The 17,441-nt window shown below is 42.2% G+C and overlaps 1 protein-coding gene across 4 annotated transcripts in view; it reads right to left on the bottom strand.

Annotated features, from left to right (window-relative positions):
• The window catches only part of MGAT4A (alpha-1,3-mannosyl-glycoprotein 4-beta-N-acetylglucosaminyltransferase A), a 136,961-nt gene that overhangs the window by 72,628 nt on the left and 46,892 nt on the right, over window positions 1-17,441 (bottom strand). For 3 of the 4 annotated variants that reach the window (XR_004644022.1, XM_034757953.1, XM_034757954.1), the window contains exons 3-5: window positions 10,551-10,718; window positions 7,303-7,443; window positions 4,320-4,453 (exon numbers count right to left, since the gene is read on the bottom strand). Coding sequence is in view for 3 of the 4 variants with exons in the window: in XM_034757953.1 (XP_034613844.1) it covers window positions 4,320-4,453; window positions 7,303-7,443; window positions 10,551-10,718 (443 nt within the window). In the remaining variant the exon portion in view is untranslated. The remainder of the gene's footprint in view (window positions 1-4,319; window positions 4,454-7,302; window positions 7,444-10,550; window positions 10,719-17,441) is intronic. The other variant, XM_034757955.1, reaches the window with a different exon arrangement.

Raw genomic sequence — 17,441 nt, forward strand, 5'->3', positions numbered from 1 at the left:
GGGGGGGGAAAACCACACGAGACATTTGACCTGACACAGTTGCTCAAAGAGCCCTGCGTGGGACTAGTGGGAGAGGTACGGTAGAACGCATGGACGGAATCAGGATGCCTGCCATAGGGATCCCATGGGGCCCACTAGGGCTAATATGAAGGGTCGACTGGTTGAGAGGGCCCCCATGGCAATAGGTACCATCAGTCCCTTGGGTAGTCGTGTCTAGGTGGAGGACAGACCTGAATTGTTTTGAATCTCTGTCTGAGCTCACCTCCCTATGTGGGAATAAAGGAATGTCTGGAGCCTTCAATTCCTCCAAAGAGAAGGCTGATTCCTGCTCAACCAACAGAGCCATCGGTACCAGTGGGTGAAAGCTTCTGCCTCTGGACAGAGGAGGGGAACATTCCCATTTCCCCAAGGTAGTTTCCTCCTCTGGTATCACAATGTTTCTCAGGAGGGTTAGACCCGAAAGAAAAGGAAACCGAGGATATGGCAGGGTAAAGATATCCTCCAGAGAGGGGCAAGTTTCAGTTAGTCCCAGACCCCAGGGCATGCCAATAGTTGGGACTGACAGCCCTGGCACATCCATGGTCATTGTAGATGGCAGGTCTTACAGAGATAGGTCAATACCGCCAAAAGAATCTACTCGGACGCTCTTAAATGGTGTCATTAGGTGCCAATATTTAGGCTTATGAATCAGCGCCTACATCAGTACCAGCAGACCCTTTTTCCTTCACGCTTTACCCTCATGATCGGAGGATTTAAGCAAGCCTAAGTCTTTAGGGCCCACATATGAGGACTCACTAGACTTGGATGGAGTTGGGGAGGGATCCCTGCTCTTGAAAGAGAATCTGTTCTTACACTTATGAGAGTGCCCCTTATTGTCGTGAGAAGTCCTGCAGGATGATGCCATGGGCTTAGCAGGTCTGGCTTCTGCTCCTAAGCTCATTCTTGAAGGGACGCTGCACTTGAAGAACAATGAATTATTTGTCAAAACATAAGAGAAGATGCAGATCTCTTGCTTTGATGGCCCCCTGCTCTAGCCACCCCCACCTCTGGTGCCTGTTGTAGAGAAATGGGCTTTTCAAGGGCTGCTCCCTTGGAACGGAGGGTGTTCTGCCTCACATAACCAACCAGATTAGGGGAAGAGCTCTTGCATGGGTCCAACTCGCACCACTGTCTAACCCAAGGGATGGATCTCACAAGCAGGGACCTCCAGCTGCTGGTACCACTGCCACTTTGGTGTCTCATGGGGGAGAATCTGGGGTCAGACCTGTACAGACCACATCTGGAGGTGATGGGGTAAAATAAAACTGAAAAATCAGCGAAAAATATTTTTCCATTGAATTTTCAATTACAATATCTTAGGTGTTACTTGTAACTAGGTAAAAAAAAATGTAGGCAGAAATGTTTTTCAAGTTGACCATGTCCCTTTAAAAACTAATGAATGTCTCATTCTTCACCAACTTGATGGTGGCATTATTTCTTACCCAGAGAAGGCAGACCCTAAAGGCTGAATCACTTCCTCGCTACTAAGCATGCCCTCCTGCTCTTCCTGAAAAGTTAGTGGCAAAACCCCTATGGGCTTCACTAGTAGTATAACTGCAACTCAGGACTGGGAATAGGCAAAGATTCTGAGTCTGCCTGCTCTATTACTAGCTTACAGGTATATATAAAGAACTGATGATCCCAACTCTAGACATTCCTTGACATTTATGAACATAAAATATTCATCTAGAAAAGATTTTGAAATAAAATGCAGGTAAAAAAATTAGAAACAATGAAGGGGTCAGGGCACAGCAGAAAAGGATCTTCTGGCTACTGAAGTAAACCCCAGACAAATGAGATGTGGAGGCAGCATAGCCATTCTATAGTTACTGGGAAGATTAGCTTTGCCATATACTGATATTTGGATGAAATAAAATCAATCAGCAGTGAAAGACCCAGAGCTACAGTCAATTACCACAGATGGTAAGCTGATATATTTGGCACCATCTTCCTCCCTGTTAGATGTAGCTGTACGAGTTTTTTGTTGCAGGCTTCCAACAGTGCATTAGAAGCCTGATCATGTTTCTATTAAATCAATGGCAAAATCCTCATTGACTTTAAGGTGCAAGATCAGGCTTTAAATTAAACAGTAGTTGTCTGTCCTTCAAATAACCAAACAAGACTCCTAATAGAACTATAAATTCCAGCCTGTAGAAGCTGGCAAAAAGTTGAAGTACACCTGGCTTGCTCAGTGAGAAATATTTCTTAAACAAACAGTTTTGGTTGTCAAGGAGTTTTTCCTGAGGCAAATTTTACACTATGCCCACAAGAAGCTGGATCTTAAGAAAAATACAAAATACAGCAAAAAGAATGGTAAAGAAAGAGGAAAAAAAGAAAGGAAAGCAAGGCCAGGCAAGAGTTACAGTGGCAAATACACTATGCTTGAACATGCCAGGGATTCAAATTCAGGTTCTCAGCCTAGTCTTTCACTCCTGGGCCAAAAACCCACAAGGATGTGTGTGAGAAGTACACTGTGTTGTTCCTAAACAACACCTTGAGTACGGTTGATACATCCGTCACCAGTGACAGACTCCAGATGAAGCCACATCCAGCCCTCTTCTGCCAAAGAAAATATAGCTGCAGTTTTAAATTTTGAAATTTGCTTATTTACAGGCATGTGTGTGACTTTGAATGTTGGAACACCTCGCAAATATGAATGATTTTCATATCCTCATCATCATTGTGAAGAAGGGAAGAATTACCCCATTTCAGAGATGGAAAACAGAGGTATGGAAATGTGATTTGTTTAAAGTCACACAAGAAATCTGTGGTAGAACTGAGAATTGAACCCAGATCTCAACTCCTTTTCTTTACCTTTGGAGAAGAATGGTTATCAGATAAATGTTATTCTCAGAGCAGAGAACAATTCCTCTTCTTCACCACCCCAGCAAAACAAAATAGAAAAGGAAAAGTCTGTCTAAATTTTATAGGTTGAAATGAGAAAAACATTAACTAGAAGTAATTTTATCATCTTTAATATAATGCAGGAAAAAATTGCATATAGCAATAAATTCACTGAATTTTTAGGTCTTAATTCCACTTACACTCTTATCAATCTGCATGAGATGCTCTAAAAACATTTTCTGCAGCTTATGGAGATTGAGAGCTACCCAAATGTAGTATCCAGACTGATGGTCATGGTTGACAGGCAGGAAAAATGGAAAGCAATATGACCTAGAATTGACTCGACTCCCAAGTTGTTCTAATTTAACATTTCAAGAGGAATAATCTAAAACTTTTAAAAGGAGGCCTTAGAATTTGCTGAATTCTCAGTATGTTCTGATAACAGAACTAGAACCACTTGCATGTCTGTTTGGCTCTGCACTTACTCATAGAAAGGTTCTAGCTTATATAAATTAAAATAAATACAGTCACTGTACAATTGTAGACTCGTACAATAGAGACAGTTTTTACAGTTGTCCATATCAAATGGATGCAGGTTCTGAACCCCAGAGGTGATCACACTGCTTCATGAGTAAATTATACAGTTAGATGAGTAAGAATCAGTCCTTTATAAACCCTCCCACATTCTATAACTCAAGACCACAATCTGCCAGGGAAAGCACACATTTCTAAAAAGAGATTTTCAACTCTTGCACCAACTGATAAAATACTTCCTAAGAGAGACTGATTCCCTGTTGTCCTTAGGATCTGAGCTAGAACATCTAGTGTAGTCAGCAACAATAAATCAGCTTTCCAAACTGTCCAATGAATCCTGTTTGAATAGTGTCCACCAAAAGACCAGGTTCAAAAATAATGATCTTTTAGCAGGAGAAACCTATTGTCCAGAAAAATAAAAACAGCAAAACATTTGTCAACAGACTATTATGCATTATGAACAAAATCCTCAGCACAGGACCCAAAGCAGGACGATCAGGCAATTGGATCATATACAAGAAAGAAATTCTCCCCACCAAGTTGGACCTCTGCAGAGGCTACTTCAGCCAAACAGCTGCAATAGTGCTCTCCAGCATCAACACATGCCACCATCATCAGTGGGAGCAAGCACCAGAGGATCTGCAAAATGATGGATCCCCTGGACCTTCCTCCTCCATCTTCTCTCTATTGAGCAGAAAGTCCTTCTCACACAAACTTCAAGGTGATGTGTCTCAATATAACACATGCACCATTCACTCTGCCTCTTCATGCACCACCACGAAATCAAAAACATTTTTCTATAACAATGTATTTGTCCTTGTAGAACATTCAAATCAATTCTTTGAAATTGCACAATAAACTGCTATGTGATACTAATGATGTAAAAATACATAAGTAATTACCTCTCCTATGAAGACAACCATAACACAATCCAGTTTCTCTTCTGGAGACAATTTATCAATAAGAGAGTGAAGGGTTTCTGTAAGATAAGACTTTACTTTTCTCTTCACGGTGGGAATTCCCATTACAATTGAAACTGAAATTAAATAAAAAACAAACAGTCTTATGCACAATCAATATGTAAGTCTTTATATAACAAAGTATTAATTCAGAAATACACTCAAAATATTAAGAGATTACACAGTAACCAAAAACAATTTCAAAGCATACCAGTATTATTGGGAATACAATTAATAGTAACAACATCAATTCTTAGGGGAAACACAGCCAGACGAAAAAATAGCAAATGCTGAAAGTGTCACAATATTAATATATATGTATTGTTAAGATGCATACAACCGGGGTATCAGTTAGTTAAGGTCGCACTGAGACTTACACAAAGTAAACTAAAATCCCTTTTCAGAGTTTAGTCTCCAAATTTAGTACAACAGTTTTTCCATAAACTAATCTTCTATGTAGTGTTTTTAGCAAAATATTTAATAACTTTTGCAGAAGAAACTTATTAAAACCTCTTCTTTCCCATAAAACTACCCAATACCAGCACTCTGACTCCCACCACACTGATGCTAACCCCACCCACCTATCCCTATTTTCCACATGGCTGTTCAATCTTCATGCTCTTTAGCCCACCCCAAATACAGAGGGCTGCCCTCCCACTGGGAGCAGAATAGGTGGGGGGAATAAAAGGGATGAGTAGGACTGGATGCAGTAGTGAGGAAGCGTAGTGGCCCTATGCTGAAGCAGCTGTACTTAAAGGGATCTCACCTTTAAATATACAAAATCAAGTTAGAGCTGAAAATGCTGATTGGCATTCTTAACTCATCCTCTTGTGCTTACAAACTACAGATCTCTCAGAAAGGTATGTGATGTTAAATTTGCATTGACTAGAAATGCCTACCCAGCAGGCACAACAGAAAAAGAGAAGGATGGTGAAGTAAATCTTAATTTCTCTACTGTTTTTAGGACCCTTGATTTTGATTTTTTTTTTTTCAATTTAAATTTTGAAATAATATATGGTTGGCTTAAACCTGTGGAAGAAAGTCTGAATCCTCCACCTTGCTGGTTAAATACACCTCTACCCCGATATAACACGAATTCGGATATAATGTGGTAAAGCAGTGCTCCGGGTGGGGGGGGGGGCCACGACTGCGCACTCCGGCGGATCAAAGCAAGTTCAATATAACGCGGTTTCACCTATAACGCGGTAAGATTTTTTTGGCTCTCACGGACAGCGTTATATCGGGGTAGAGGTGTATGTATAAATAGGTCCTACCAATTCACAATCCATTTTTGTAAATTTCAGAGTCATAGCATTTTAAAAATCTTGAATTTCACTGTTTGAGATATTTAAATCTTAAATTTCATGGTGTTGTAAGAAAGCATGAATATGTATTTTAAAACAGAAAATATAAACATGTAAAGCTCTTAAGTCAGCATTTCTCAAACTAGGGGTCCTGACCCAAGAGGGGGTCACAAGGCTATTTTGTGTGTGTGTGTGTGGGGGGGAAAATCGCAGTATTGCCACCCATGCTTCTGCGCTGTCTTCGGTGTTGGATGGCCAGAGAGCAGATATCTGGACGCCAGCTCTGAAGGCAGTGCCACCACCAGCAGCACCGCAGAAGTAAGGGTGGCAATACATCCTACCATTCCACCCTTACTGCTGCTGGTGGCAGTGCTGCCTTCAGAGCTGGGCACCCGGCCAGCAGCTGCTACTCTCCAGCTGCCCAGTTCTGAAGGCAGTGCAGAAGTAAGGGTGGCAATACCGCAACCCCCTTACAGTAGCCTTGCAGTCCTTTTTGGGTCAGGACCCCCCGTTTGAAAAACACTGTGTACTTTTCTATACTTTTTTCCCTATAATATAGTATAGGGTAAAACTACACAGAAGACCAGATTTCATGGGGGAGACTAGATTTCACGATCCATGACCCGTTTTTCACGGACATGAATTTAGAAGGGCCCTACATATAAAATATGTATTTCAATTTTGTTAGTGGGTATGATTGTGAATATGAGACTTGATTCTGCATATTTAATATGTGGGCATGCATCTTGTTATAACAAGGACAGAATCAAACCCACAGAACTACTATCAAAACAAGGAAGCTTCAATTATGAGAGAATCAGCAACTCCAGATCAAACAGCAGACAGACACAAATGGATTAATATGTCGGGCCTTCATGCCTTATACACATGCAGACATGCTTCCAAGTACATGACCCTGGTTGGGCTTTATCTGCTTTAAGGACTGCGGCTCCAAGAATGGAATTATGTTGAGATCTACTGATGAAGGAGCAGAACTTTTGAGGCTTAATCACTTGTTTTGGTGAATGTGTGTCTTTACAAAGTATAAGGAATCAGTAAGAGAAAAAACATGTAGTCTAATAGTAGAAGTGTTTTTTCTCCTCCAACCAAGGTCTAACTTTTGTGGAGAGGACCAAGCCAATTGTCATTAGGTACCCATAATTCCAGGTCCTCTGAGTTATACACTGGAATTTATTGATGGGAACACCAGACACACCAACTTTGAAATGGTTAAATCCATGCTTGATTTACCCATATATCTGAGTAGCCAAAGGGATGTGTCAGAAAACTAGTTTCAGAGCCTGTAATATTTCCATGCCTTGTTAATTTTCATAAATCTCATTAAAAGATAACACAAATTGATCCTGATTAAGTGCTTTTTATTGTATACCTTAGCACTTGGGGCAGTGTGTGATCTGGGATTATGTAGTAAAGAGCAAAACTGAAGACAACTCCTTTCATCCTGGATTCAGTGTGAGTTCTAAGAGATATCATACAAATAAAGTTGCAGCTACCAAACAATATATTAAATTATGATATTACCAAAATAAAATTAGGAAGTCCTTCAGACATATTATTTTATATATAAACACATAAGCATTATTTAAATTATGCCAGCATACCGCCTGTTCGTCCCAGGCCAATCTGCACAGAAGGTTGAAGGCTTCCTTCATTCTTTATCAAATGAGGCAAATGGTAATAGATATTTGGCACTTGAAGAGATTTTCTGCTTGTTAGCTCTTTTAACAATTTCAGCGTTTCATCTGCAAACACATATAAAACCAATAATGCAGAAAATTAATCAGAGAGGCTATATGTTTATGCAGCAATAAATCATATGCAATTCCAAAACTGATAATTCATTCATGCTTTGTTTGAGTCAGGAAACATGTTTAAGATTTGTGTACCAGGAAGTAAAACCTTTTCTGTTTTTAATTTTTAAAAGAGTTATGAACAAGATTGATTTTTAATAGTTTTCTGGAAACAGGAACATCATACTTATATCATCGCATGTGAATTACAATGTGCTCTGACCAATGATAGAGAGGAAATAACTCACCTTGAGTAGAATCCTCCATAAATTTTTACCTTTGGTGTGTCTTTATATTATGCAGTATATTGGGCTTATTATTCCCCAAAAATTCAAAATAATCTGTATCTACTCTCACAGGAGCTCAAGCAATGACTTAAGCCTCAGATAAATAACTTCAAAATTGCATGCACATTTTTACATACATTGCACACAAATATATTGCACAAAAATAGGACTACATACGGTATACGGTGCAACAGTCCAGGAATTAAATTTGGATATACTTTTTGTAAGAACAGATACACCTAACAAAAGTAGGCATATGAATTATTTACTGCAGTTAAATACTGAAGTTAAACAAGTTCTAAAGATGTTTCCACAATGGATCATGAATATCAGCTTTGAAATTCCCTTGCCAGTATGTGTCAACTCTCTTAAATCAAATATGAAAACCATAGCCAAATTTTTTAATTAGAAAAAAAGCCATAGCACCTCATATTGACCTTCAAGATCTCATGAATCTCATAAAGATCAGGTCAGGTCAGAAACTGGTTTGGAGACTTCCAAAGAAAACCTACCCACCTTAGAAGTGATGGTGACTCAGTAGATATCACTCTTTCCTGGGATGCTGAAATGAACCAGTGTTTCCTATACAACTGGAGATGCCTTTTTTGGATGAAATCTAATACTAAACTCCTGACTACTTATAGTCTTGAAAAGGCCCTTGTACAAAGTGCAATGAGTAGAGGTGTTCGCTTCGATGTGTGGGCTAAATTCCAATTTGGGTGATTACACTCTTCCTGCCAAAATTTTCTCTGCAGTTTCAATTGCAGAAGTAGACGCGGAAGTTCACCCAAATGTATTCCAGGGTGGATGAATGACAAGATCTGTAAAGCAATTTGGATTCCTTCTAGATCTAAGGTACTAAACAAATACAATATAGATTTGAGTATTTATATGTTATTTAAAATATACCTATAATAGTAATCTCTGGCACATTCACAGTTCATTACATTTAACACAAGAATTGGTGAACCAGTGTCAACCCAAAATAAGAGGCAACAATCCCAAAATTACAAGTTAAAAATAATTATACCTAGCCCATACATCCCCCCCCAGGAAAAAGTCACAGTGCAAAGTTAGTCTTTATGTTGTGCCCAAAAAGTCTTGACTTGGGTTCTGTCAAACCAATGTGGTAAGTGAATTACAGAGTAGAAGGTTCTCCAGCAAAAAAAACACTGCCACCATTTGTTAAAATCTGAGATTGTTAGTGAGAATACCACAGTTGACCTCAGAAGGCAGGGCAGCACATGGGAAGGGAGCCTATCTTTTAGGCAACTATGCCCCACCCATATAGAATTTTAAAGATGTATATTACTACTTTTAATTGCACCAAGAAGTGAACAGAAAAAAGACAGTGCAGTCTTTGGAGAACTGGTATAATATGATTTCTTACAGCCAAACACTCTGTACAAGAAGGCCAATGCATTTTACATAAAGACAAACACAAACTAAAACTCCAGATCCAACCAGCTCTTTACTTTGTGAAAGTTCAGATTAAGATCCAGATCCAAACTTTATGGCTCAGGCTCATCTCTAATTCTGCATGATATCTAGCTTCTAAATGTTCTACAGTCTTAAACCACTATGGAGAATGCATTGCAATAGTCCAATATGGATATCACAATGACATGGCTAACAATGGCAATGTACATATCAGAAAGAAAATCACATGATGTGTTACATGCAGATTTAAAAAAGTAATGTTCCCAATGCTCCTGGTATCCCAGGTGGCTATCTAAAATCCAGAAGAGTGAGGCATTAATGTACCGAGGGACAACTTTTTAATCAATCCCTGGCTGGAGGACCTAAGACAAGAGCTGTAGAGTACAGAGTAGACTTCATCTTTCTATAAAAGACACTACTTGTCCAAGTTTTTCAACGTTCTATAGTAGTACTAGGAAGTGACAGTAGACCTCAAATAAAATTTGTTTTAGGTGTACTACTCTCATATGGAGAAAATCAGGGAGTATTGGTTTAAATAGCTCCAGACTGAGGTCCTTTGGAACAAAAATATTTTTGGCAATTTTGACTTTTTAGAGAGAAATTAAATCTCTTAAAATCGGGGGAATATACTTCAAAACAGAAACAGTGACAAAATTGTTACAATATGGTTGTGCTAGGCTACAAGCTAATAATCTTTCCATATACAGCTCTTGTTAATTTTGAGGATTTGCCTCATAATTTGATGAAAAGGAATAAGATATAATTATTTTTAAATATTTAATTATCAGTTTTGCAGAAAAGGGTAACAAATGTTTGCTGCTATTTACTACACTTTGCATTGCTTAAAAGGCAAACTTTAGAAACACAGAATCCCCAAATCAGATCCTGGTAGGTAAAGAGGATTTCATTCTACTTTTAACATTTGCATGAATTACTAGTTTTCTTTTTTAAGTTGCTCATCAGTTTTAGCTTAAAATGTGTAAAGATATTATACAAATTGCTGCCAGATTACCTGTACTGAATAGCACCCAGAAACCCCAAACCTATTTTACTAGGCACTTGAGCAAGTATATAGTCCTTGAAGAGATTACAATCTAATTTAAAATATGATACAATGAGTGGATATAACAAACAGAGGGAATGGAGGATGAAGGAAGGGGGAGAGGTACCAGATAAGAACATGTTACATAAACTAGTTATATGCACAATTGGATGGTTTCCAAGCATTTGGTTTTTTAGGATATTTTCCTTTAATAATTATATACAATAGACATCAGTAATCGAAAGCCGTAAAACATTAAGCTTAAAAAAACCCTATATCATGTCTTGTACCTGAAAAATTGTTTAATGCATCCTTACTTCCATTTGTTTCTGCTACTGCACGTCTGAATTGCTCCAAGATGGCATTTAGCTCAGAGGAACGCTGCAGGGTTCTACGCTCAGCAATACGAAGACGTTCCTTCAAAGCATGAAATTCCCGCTGATAAGCAATCAACTTTTCTAGAAGGAAAAAAAATGTCTGGTTACTTACTTTTGAAAACACTTCATCTGCTCTTCACTTCCCAAATAGTATTCTTATATAAAACAATTTTGTTGCAAACTTTGAGCTTAGAGTCTCTGAACAGGTAGAAAAATAACTGATCTTTTGTGAAAGGCTGAAGGACAACCTTTATCAAATTATTAAATTAACTGCAATATACTCGTGTTAACTCCAGTATTAGAAGAATTTAGATCAGTGGTTCTCAACCAGGGATATGTAGAGATATATAGGGGATATATCAACTCATCTAGATATTTGCCTAGTTTTACAACAGGCTATATAAAAGCACAAGCAAAGTCAGTACACTAACATTTCATACAATTACTTGTTTATATTACTCTAAATACTATATACTGACATGTGAGTACAATATTTATATTCCAATTGATTTATTTTATAATTATATGGTAAAATGAGATAGTAAGCAATTTTTCACTAATATTGTGCTGTGACACTTTTGTATTTTTATGTATGATTTTGTAACCAAGTAGTTTTTAAGTGAAGTGAAAATTGGGGTACACAAGACCAAATCAAACTAGGGTTGCCAGGTCTCCAGTTTTCGACCGGAATGCCCAGCCGAAAAGGGATCCTGGCGGCTCTAATCAGCACTGCCGTTAAAAGTCTGGTTGGCGGTGCAGGCAGGCTCCCTACCCAGCTACATGCAGCTCTTGGGAAGCTGCCGGGATCTCTCGTCAGCTCCTAGGCGTAGGGGTGGCCATGGGGGCTCTTCGTGCTGCCTCCGCCCCCAGTGCCAACTCAGCAGCTCCAATTGGCCAGGAACTGCAGGCAATGGGAGCTGAGGGAATGGCGCCTGCAGGCGCAGGCAGCGCTCAGAGCAGCAGTCCCCAACCTTTGCCTACTGGCTGCCGGACAAGCAGCCGCCGAAATGCCACCATGAAGCGGCAACATCAAGAGGCGTCGCCGCCAAAATGCCGCCATAAAGCAGCGTCATCAAGAGGCGTCGCCGAAATTCGGCGGGAGCACTTCTTGACATTGCTGCTTCTCGGCGCCATTTTGGTGGCTGCTTGTCCGGCAGCCAGTAGGCGGGCGCATATGGATGCCCTGGTGGGCGCCATGGTGCCCACGGGCACCATGTTGGGGACCCCTGACTCAGAGACACGTGGTCGCACCTCTGCCTAGGAGGCGGAGAGAGATCATAGAATATCAGGGTTGGAAGGGACCTCAGGAGGTCATCTAGTCCAACCACCTGCTCAAAGCACGACCAATGCTGGCAGCTTCCCAGGAACCGCCGGAGGTTAATGCTGCCCGGAGCCTGCACCCCTCATCCCCTCCTGTGCCCCACCTCCCTGCCCCAGCCCTCTCCTGCACCCCAAATCCCTCATCCCTGGCCCCACCCCAGAGCTGTACCCCTAGCCAGGGCCCTCATCCCCTCCCATACCCCAACTCCCTGCCCCAGCCCAGAGCTCTCTCCCCTACCCCATAGCCCTCCCCCCCCGCCCCGCAACCCCCTGCCCCAGCCTGGTGAAAATAAGCAAGTGAGCAAGGATGGGGGAGAGCAATCGATGGAGGGAGAGAGGGAGGGAGTGGCCTCAGAGAAGGCATGACAGGGATGTGGCAAGGGTGTTTGGTTTTCTGCAGATAGAAAGTTGGCAACCCTAAGTCAGACTCATGAAAAGGGTACAGTAGTCTGGAAAGGTTGAGAACCATTGATTTAGATGATGTGGTAATTATGCAGACACTTATTGTAGCACAGGCTAAAACCCCAAACTTTTTGGACCAAAGTACCAGATAAATTTTAATTTCAGAGTGAAATAACACAGAACCTATTTATTATTTGCATCATTCAGAGAAGTTAGTGTAGCTGTAGCAGTATCAGACTTGGCAGCACTACTGACTTATAAAAAAAAAAGATAGAAGCCAGACATGCATTTGGAAATAGTTTGCAAAAGATATGCATCTTTTGAATAATTTGTATGAATGAATAAATGGAGTTTGGTGATATAGTTCAACTTTACTTATTTAACCCTTTAGTACTAAGTTACCAGCAATCTCCTGTGACTAAAACTGTGGATTCCTACTAATATTAGTAAGCAAATGTGTTTGTAGGTAATTACACATATATTTTTTCTTTTTTTGAGGTGTAGAGAGAGAGGAGGGCTGCAGTAAACCCAAGACCCTCTCAGTTATATCTTGCGTCCTAAGACACAACCACCCAAGAACCTAAGCATCTCAGGTTTCACTGACACTTTCTCTCCCAATCTTCCCTTCATTGTTGCCCTCTTCACTTTGCCAGCCTGTCAGCTCCCTGTTTTGAAGTCCCCAGCCTGATCACACAGTAGCCCCACCTCTGATCTCAATCCATTTCATCCCTCTTCTCTAGTCAACGGATATTCCAGGTATCCATCTGTAATCCAGTGGTGATCTCCCATGCCAACTTCTGAAAAGTACGATGTTAACTCTACTTAATTAAGTTAAAGTTTTGCAGGTAAATTATCTTTTTGGTTGTTAAAAGACTAATACAGTACAATTCCTTCTCTATCCATGCATTGCGCATCTTTTCCTTGTTCTCCATTAAAGACTGATACTATATTTCTTCCTTTGTCCTTTTTTACCCCCTATTTTACATGTACTTTCTCTCTGTAGTTAGGATGTATTATCCATTTAATATTTTGAAAACGTAATTAGTTAGCTAAAATACCCTGTGTTTAGAAAAGAAGGAACAAAACACAGTTCACAAACAACATTTTGCACAGAATAATACACAAAATGGTCTATTACTTCCTGCCAAAAAACCCAGGCAGTTAATTGAAATAAGAATTATTGCTTAGTTAGCAATACCAAGATGCCTATAGGGATTTCTTGACAAGTAGAAAAAGAGGAGGTTACTCACCCTGTGCAGTAACTGACGTTCTTCGAGATGAGTGTCCCTGTGGGTGCTCCACTCCAGGTGTTGGTGCGTCCCTGCGCCTTTGCCCGGAGATTTTTGCAGCAGTACTCATAGCGGCCACGCATGCTCAGAAGCTGCCCCCCGCTGTGAATCTAGGTTGATAGTACGCACGCGTGGCCGGTCTCCTCAGTTCCTTCTCTACAACGGAGGCCCCCCAACTCCGAAGTAGAGGGGAGGAGGGTGGGTAGTGGAGCACCCACAGGGACACTCATCTCGAAGAACGTCAGTTACTGCACAGGGTGAGTAACCTCCTCTTCTTCTTCGAGAGATGTCCCTGTGGGTGCTCCACTCCAGGTGACTTAAAAGCCGTGTATCTTAAGGAGGTAGGGACTTCGGATCTGATAGGAACGCCGTTGATAGTACCGCCTTGCCCAAGCGTATGTCAGATAGAGGGCCTTGAGTAAGGGCATAGTGTTTAACAAATGTGTGGTCAGAGGACCAGGTGGCTGCTTTACAAATATCAGCCAGGGGAACTTTGCGTAAGAACGCTACAGAGGCAGCCAGAGATCTAGTGGAGTGTGTTCTAATGCCGTCTGGAGGTGTAACCTTCTTCATCTGATAGCACAACCGGATGCACTGGGAAATCCAGTTCGAGAGTCTCTGGGTAGAAATAGGCGTGCCTTTGGAGCGCTCCGCAATGGAGACAAAAAGTCTGAAGGAAGTTCTAAAAGGTTTGGTTCTATCCAAATAGAATGACAAGGCTCTGCGTACATCTAGTGTATGCACTGAGGTTTCGAATGAGTTCGCATGTGGTTTCGGAAAAAAAGTTGGCAGGTGTATTGGTTCATTAATGTGGAATGACGAGTGTACCTTTGGAAGAAATTTGGGGTGTAATCTGAGGGTAACCTTGTCTTTAAAAATATCGTATATGGTGGGTGTGCCATAAGAGCTGCTATTTCTCCTGCCCGTCTGGCAGAGGTAATTGCCACTAGAAATGCTGTTTTCATCGAGAGGTGTAAAAGGGAGCATGTGGCTAGGGGTTTGAATGGTTGTTGAGTTAGGCAAGACAGTACCAGATGAAGGTCCCAAGGGGTGGTCGGTGGTTTAATGTCTGGGTATAAAGGTTTGTAGTCCCTTGAGGAAACGCTTCGTGATAGCGTGAGCAAAGACAGACGTGTCATCAATTCTGTCGTGGAAAGTTGTAATAGCAGCTAAATGGACCCTGATGGAGCTGAAAGAAAGGCCGGATTGCTTAAGGCCCAATAGATAGTCAAGTATAATCGAAAGAGGTACCGAGGTGGGACAAAGGTGTTTAGCGGAACACCAATGTGTGAATCGTTTCCACTTTTGAAGATAGGTCGTGCGAGTAGATTGCGTTCTGCTATGTAGGAGCACCTTCTGAACTTGTTCAGAGCAATCTAATTCGCTTTGGGAAAACCATGTAGAAACCAGGCCTTGAGGTGAAGCATGGACAGGTTGGGGTGGAGAAAACGGCCGTGTTGTTGAGATAGAAGGTTTGGAATGAGCGGCAGGGAGATTGGTGGTTGGATTGACATTCTGTGAGGAACGGAAACCACGGTTGTCTGGGCCACGACGGGACAATGAGGATCACCTTGACTCGGTCCATTCGTATTTTTATCAGGACCCAGTTGAGAACTGGTATCGGGGGAAATGAATACAGTAGGTTTCGGTGCCATGAGATCATGAATGCGTCCCCCAGGGAATGTTTGCCCAGTCCTGCTCTGGAGCAGAAATTGGGACATTTCTTGTTTTTTGTAGTTGCAAAAAGGTCTATTGTTGGGTAACCCCAAGTGCTGAATACGTTGTGAATGGTTTTCTCGTCTATCTCCCACTCGTGGTCCCATGGGAAGCGTCTGCTCAGTTCGTCCGCTGTGGTGTTCATGATCCCGGGAAGATAGGCAGCTGATACCCAGATGTTGTTCACAATGCACCAATTCCAGAGCTTCATAGCCTCTGTGCACAGCGAATGGGATCGAGCTCCTCCCTGCCTGTTTACATAAAACATGCATGCAATGTTGTCTGTCATTATGCGTACGTGATGATGCTTGATTAGTGGCAGGAAGTGACGGCACGCATTGCGAATAGCTCGAAGTTCTAGGACATTTATGTGCAGGGAGGTCTCGGTTGACGACCATAGCCCCTGTACTGTGTGGTGAGACACGTGTGCACCCCAGCCTGTCAGAGATGCATCGGTGGTCAGGGTGAGTGATGGAGCCTGCTGAAGAAACGGGACTTCAGAGCAGAGGTTGGAGTGAACGGTCCACCAATGTAGTGAATCTTTGACTCGAGCAGGTAGGGAGAGAGTCTTGTTTAAAGAGTGCATATTCGGTTTGTAGACCATGGCCAGCCACGCTTGGAAGCGCCTCATGTAGAGGCGTGCATTCTGGACGACAAAAGTGCACGAGGTCATGTGACCTAGTAGTTGTAGGCAGTCTCGGGCAGTTACCTGTGGACTGTTGCGAATGATTGTGGCCAGTTGGTTTATGGAGTTGAAGCGATCGGGTGGGAGAGATGCCAACCCCGTCCGGGAGTCGAGGTCTGCTCCTATGAACTGCAGTTGCTGGGTGGGGCGTAATGTGGATTTGTCTTTGTTTATTTGTAGGCCGAGAGATATGAAACAATCGACGGTGAGCCGTGTGAACCGGAGAGCCTCGAACGTTGAAGCTTTGAGGAGGCAATCATCGAGGTAAGGGAATACTATGACCCCTTGTTTCCTGAGGTAGGCAGTGACTACAGCTAGAAGCTTGGAAAAGACACGGGGGGCTGTGGACAGACCGAAGGGGAGTACCCTGTATTGGAAATGTGTCGAACCGAGGGTAAATCGAAGGAAGCGTCTGTGGGCCGGATGTATAGTGACATGGAAATAGGCATCTTATAGGTCGAGGGCAGAAATCCAGTCGCCCTGCTCCAGCGCTGGGATTATGGTAGTGAGGGTAACCATCTTGAACTTTTGCTTTTTGACAAATTTGTTGAGCCGCCTGAGGTCGAGGATTGGTCGCCATCCCCCATTTTTCTTTTCTGTTAAGAAATAATGGGAGTAAAAACCCTTCCCTCTGTGTCGTTCTGGCACAAATTCTACTGCTCCCAGATGAAGGAGATGTTGCACTTCTCGGAGGAGTAGCTGCTCGTGAGAAGGGTCCCTGAAGAGGGACGGGGAGGGTGGGTGGGTGGGAGGCAAGGAGAGGAAGGGGATGACGTATCCAATTGTAACTACCTCTAAGACCCACTTGTCGGAGGTAATGTTCTTCCATTGATGGGAGAAAGGTCGTAGGCAGTGTCCAAAGATAGGTGTGTCGGCTGAAGTGGGGGCGTTGCTTTCTAAACCCTCGACCAAGGCTTCAAATCTGCCTATTAGTTGGCGGGGGTTGAGGTGCCCCTGCAGAATTTGGACGACGTCGCTGGAATCTTGGTCTTTGACGTTGTTGTTATTGTTGTTGTTGTTCCTGCGGTCTATGGGAGTGTTGTGTGAATGCGGGATAACGTGGCCGGTGGTACGGTTGGTATCTATATTGCCGTCTTCTGGTCGTAGGTGTCTGGAGACCTAGAGACCGGAGGGTTGTCCTTGAGTCCTTCATTGAATGAAGCACGTCGTTCGTGGTAGAAGCAAAAAGTTTGTCACCGTCAAAGGGAGGATCTTCAATGGTGTCTGAACTTCGAGGAAAAAAAGAGGAGGAGAGCCATGAGCCCCGTCGCATGACTACTGCTGTAGCGGTCGATCTTGCTGCTGTGTTGGCTACATCGAGGGCTGCTTGGAGAGCGGTGCGTGATATGGCTTGTCCCTCGGAAACCATAGCTCTGAACTGTTGTTTTCTGT

This window comes from Trachemys scripta, chromosome 1 (assembly GCF_013100865.1).
Source record: "Trachemys scripta elegans isolate TJP31775 chromosome 1, CAS_Tse_1.0, whole genome shotgun sequence".
Lineage (NCBI taxonomy): Eukaryota > Metazoa > Chordata > Testudines > Emydidae > Trachemys > Trachemys scripta.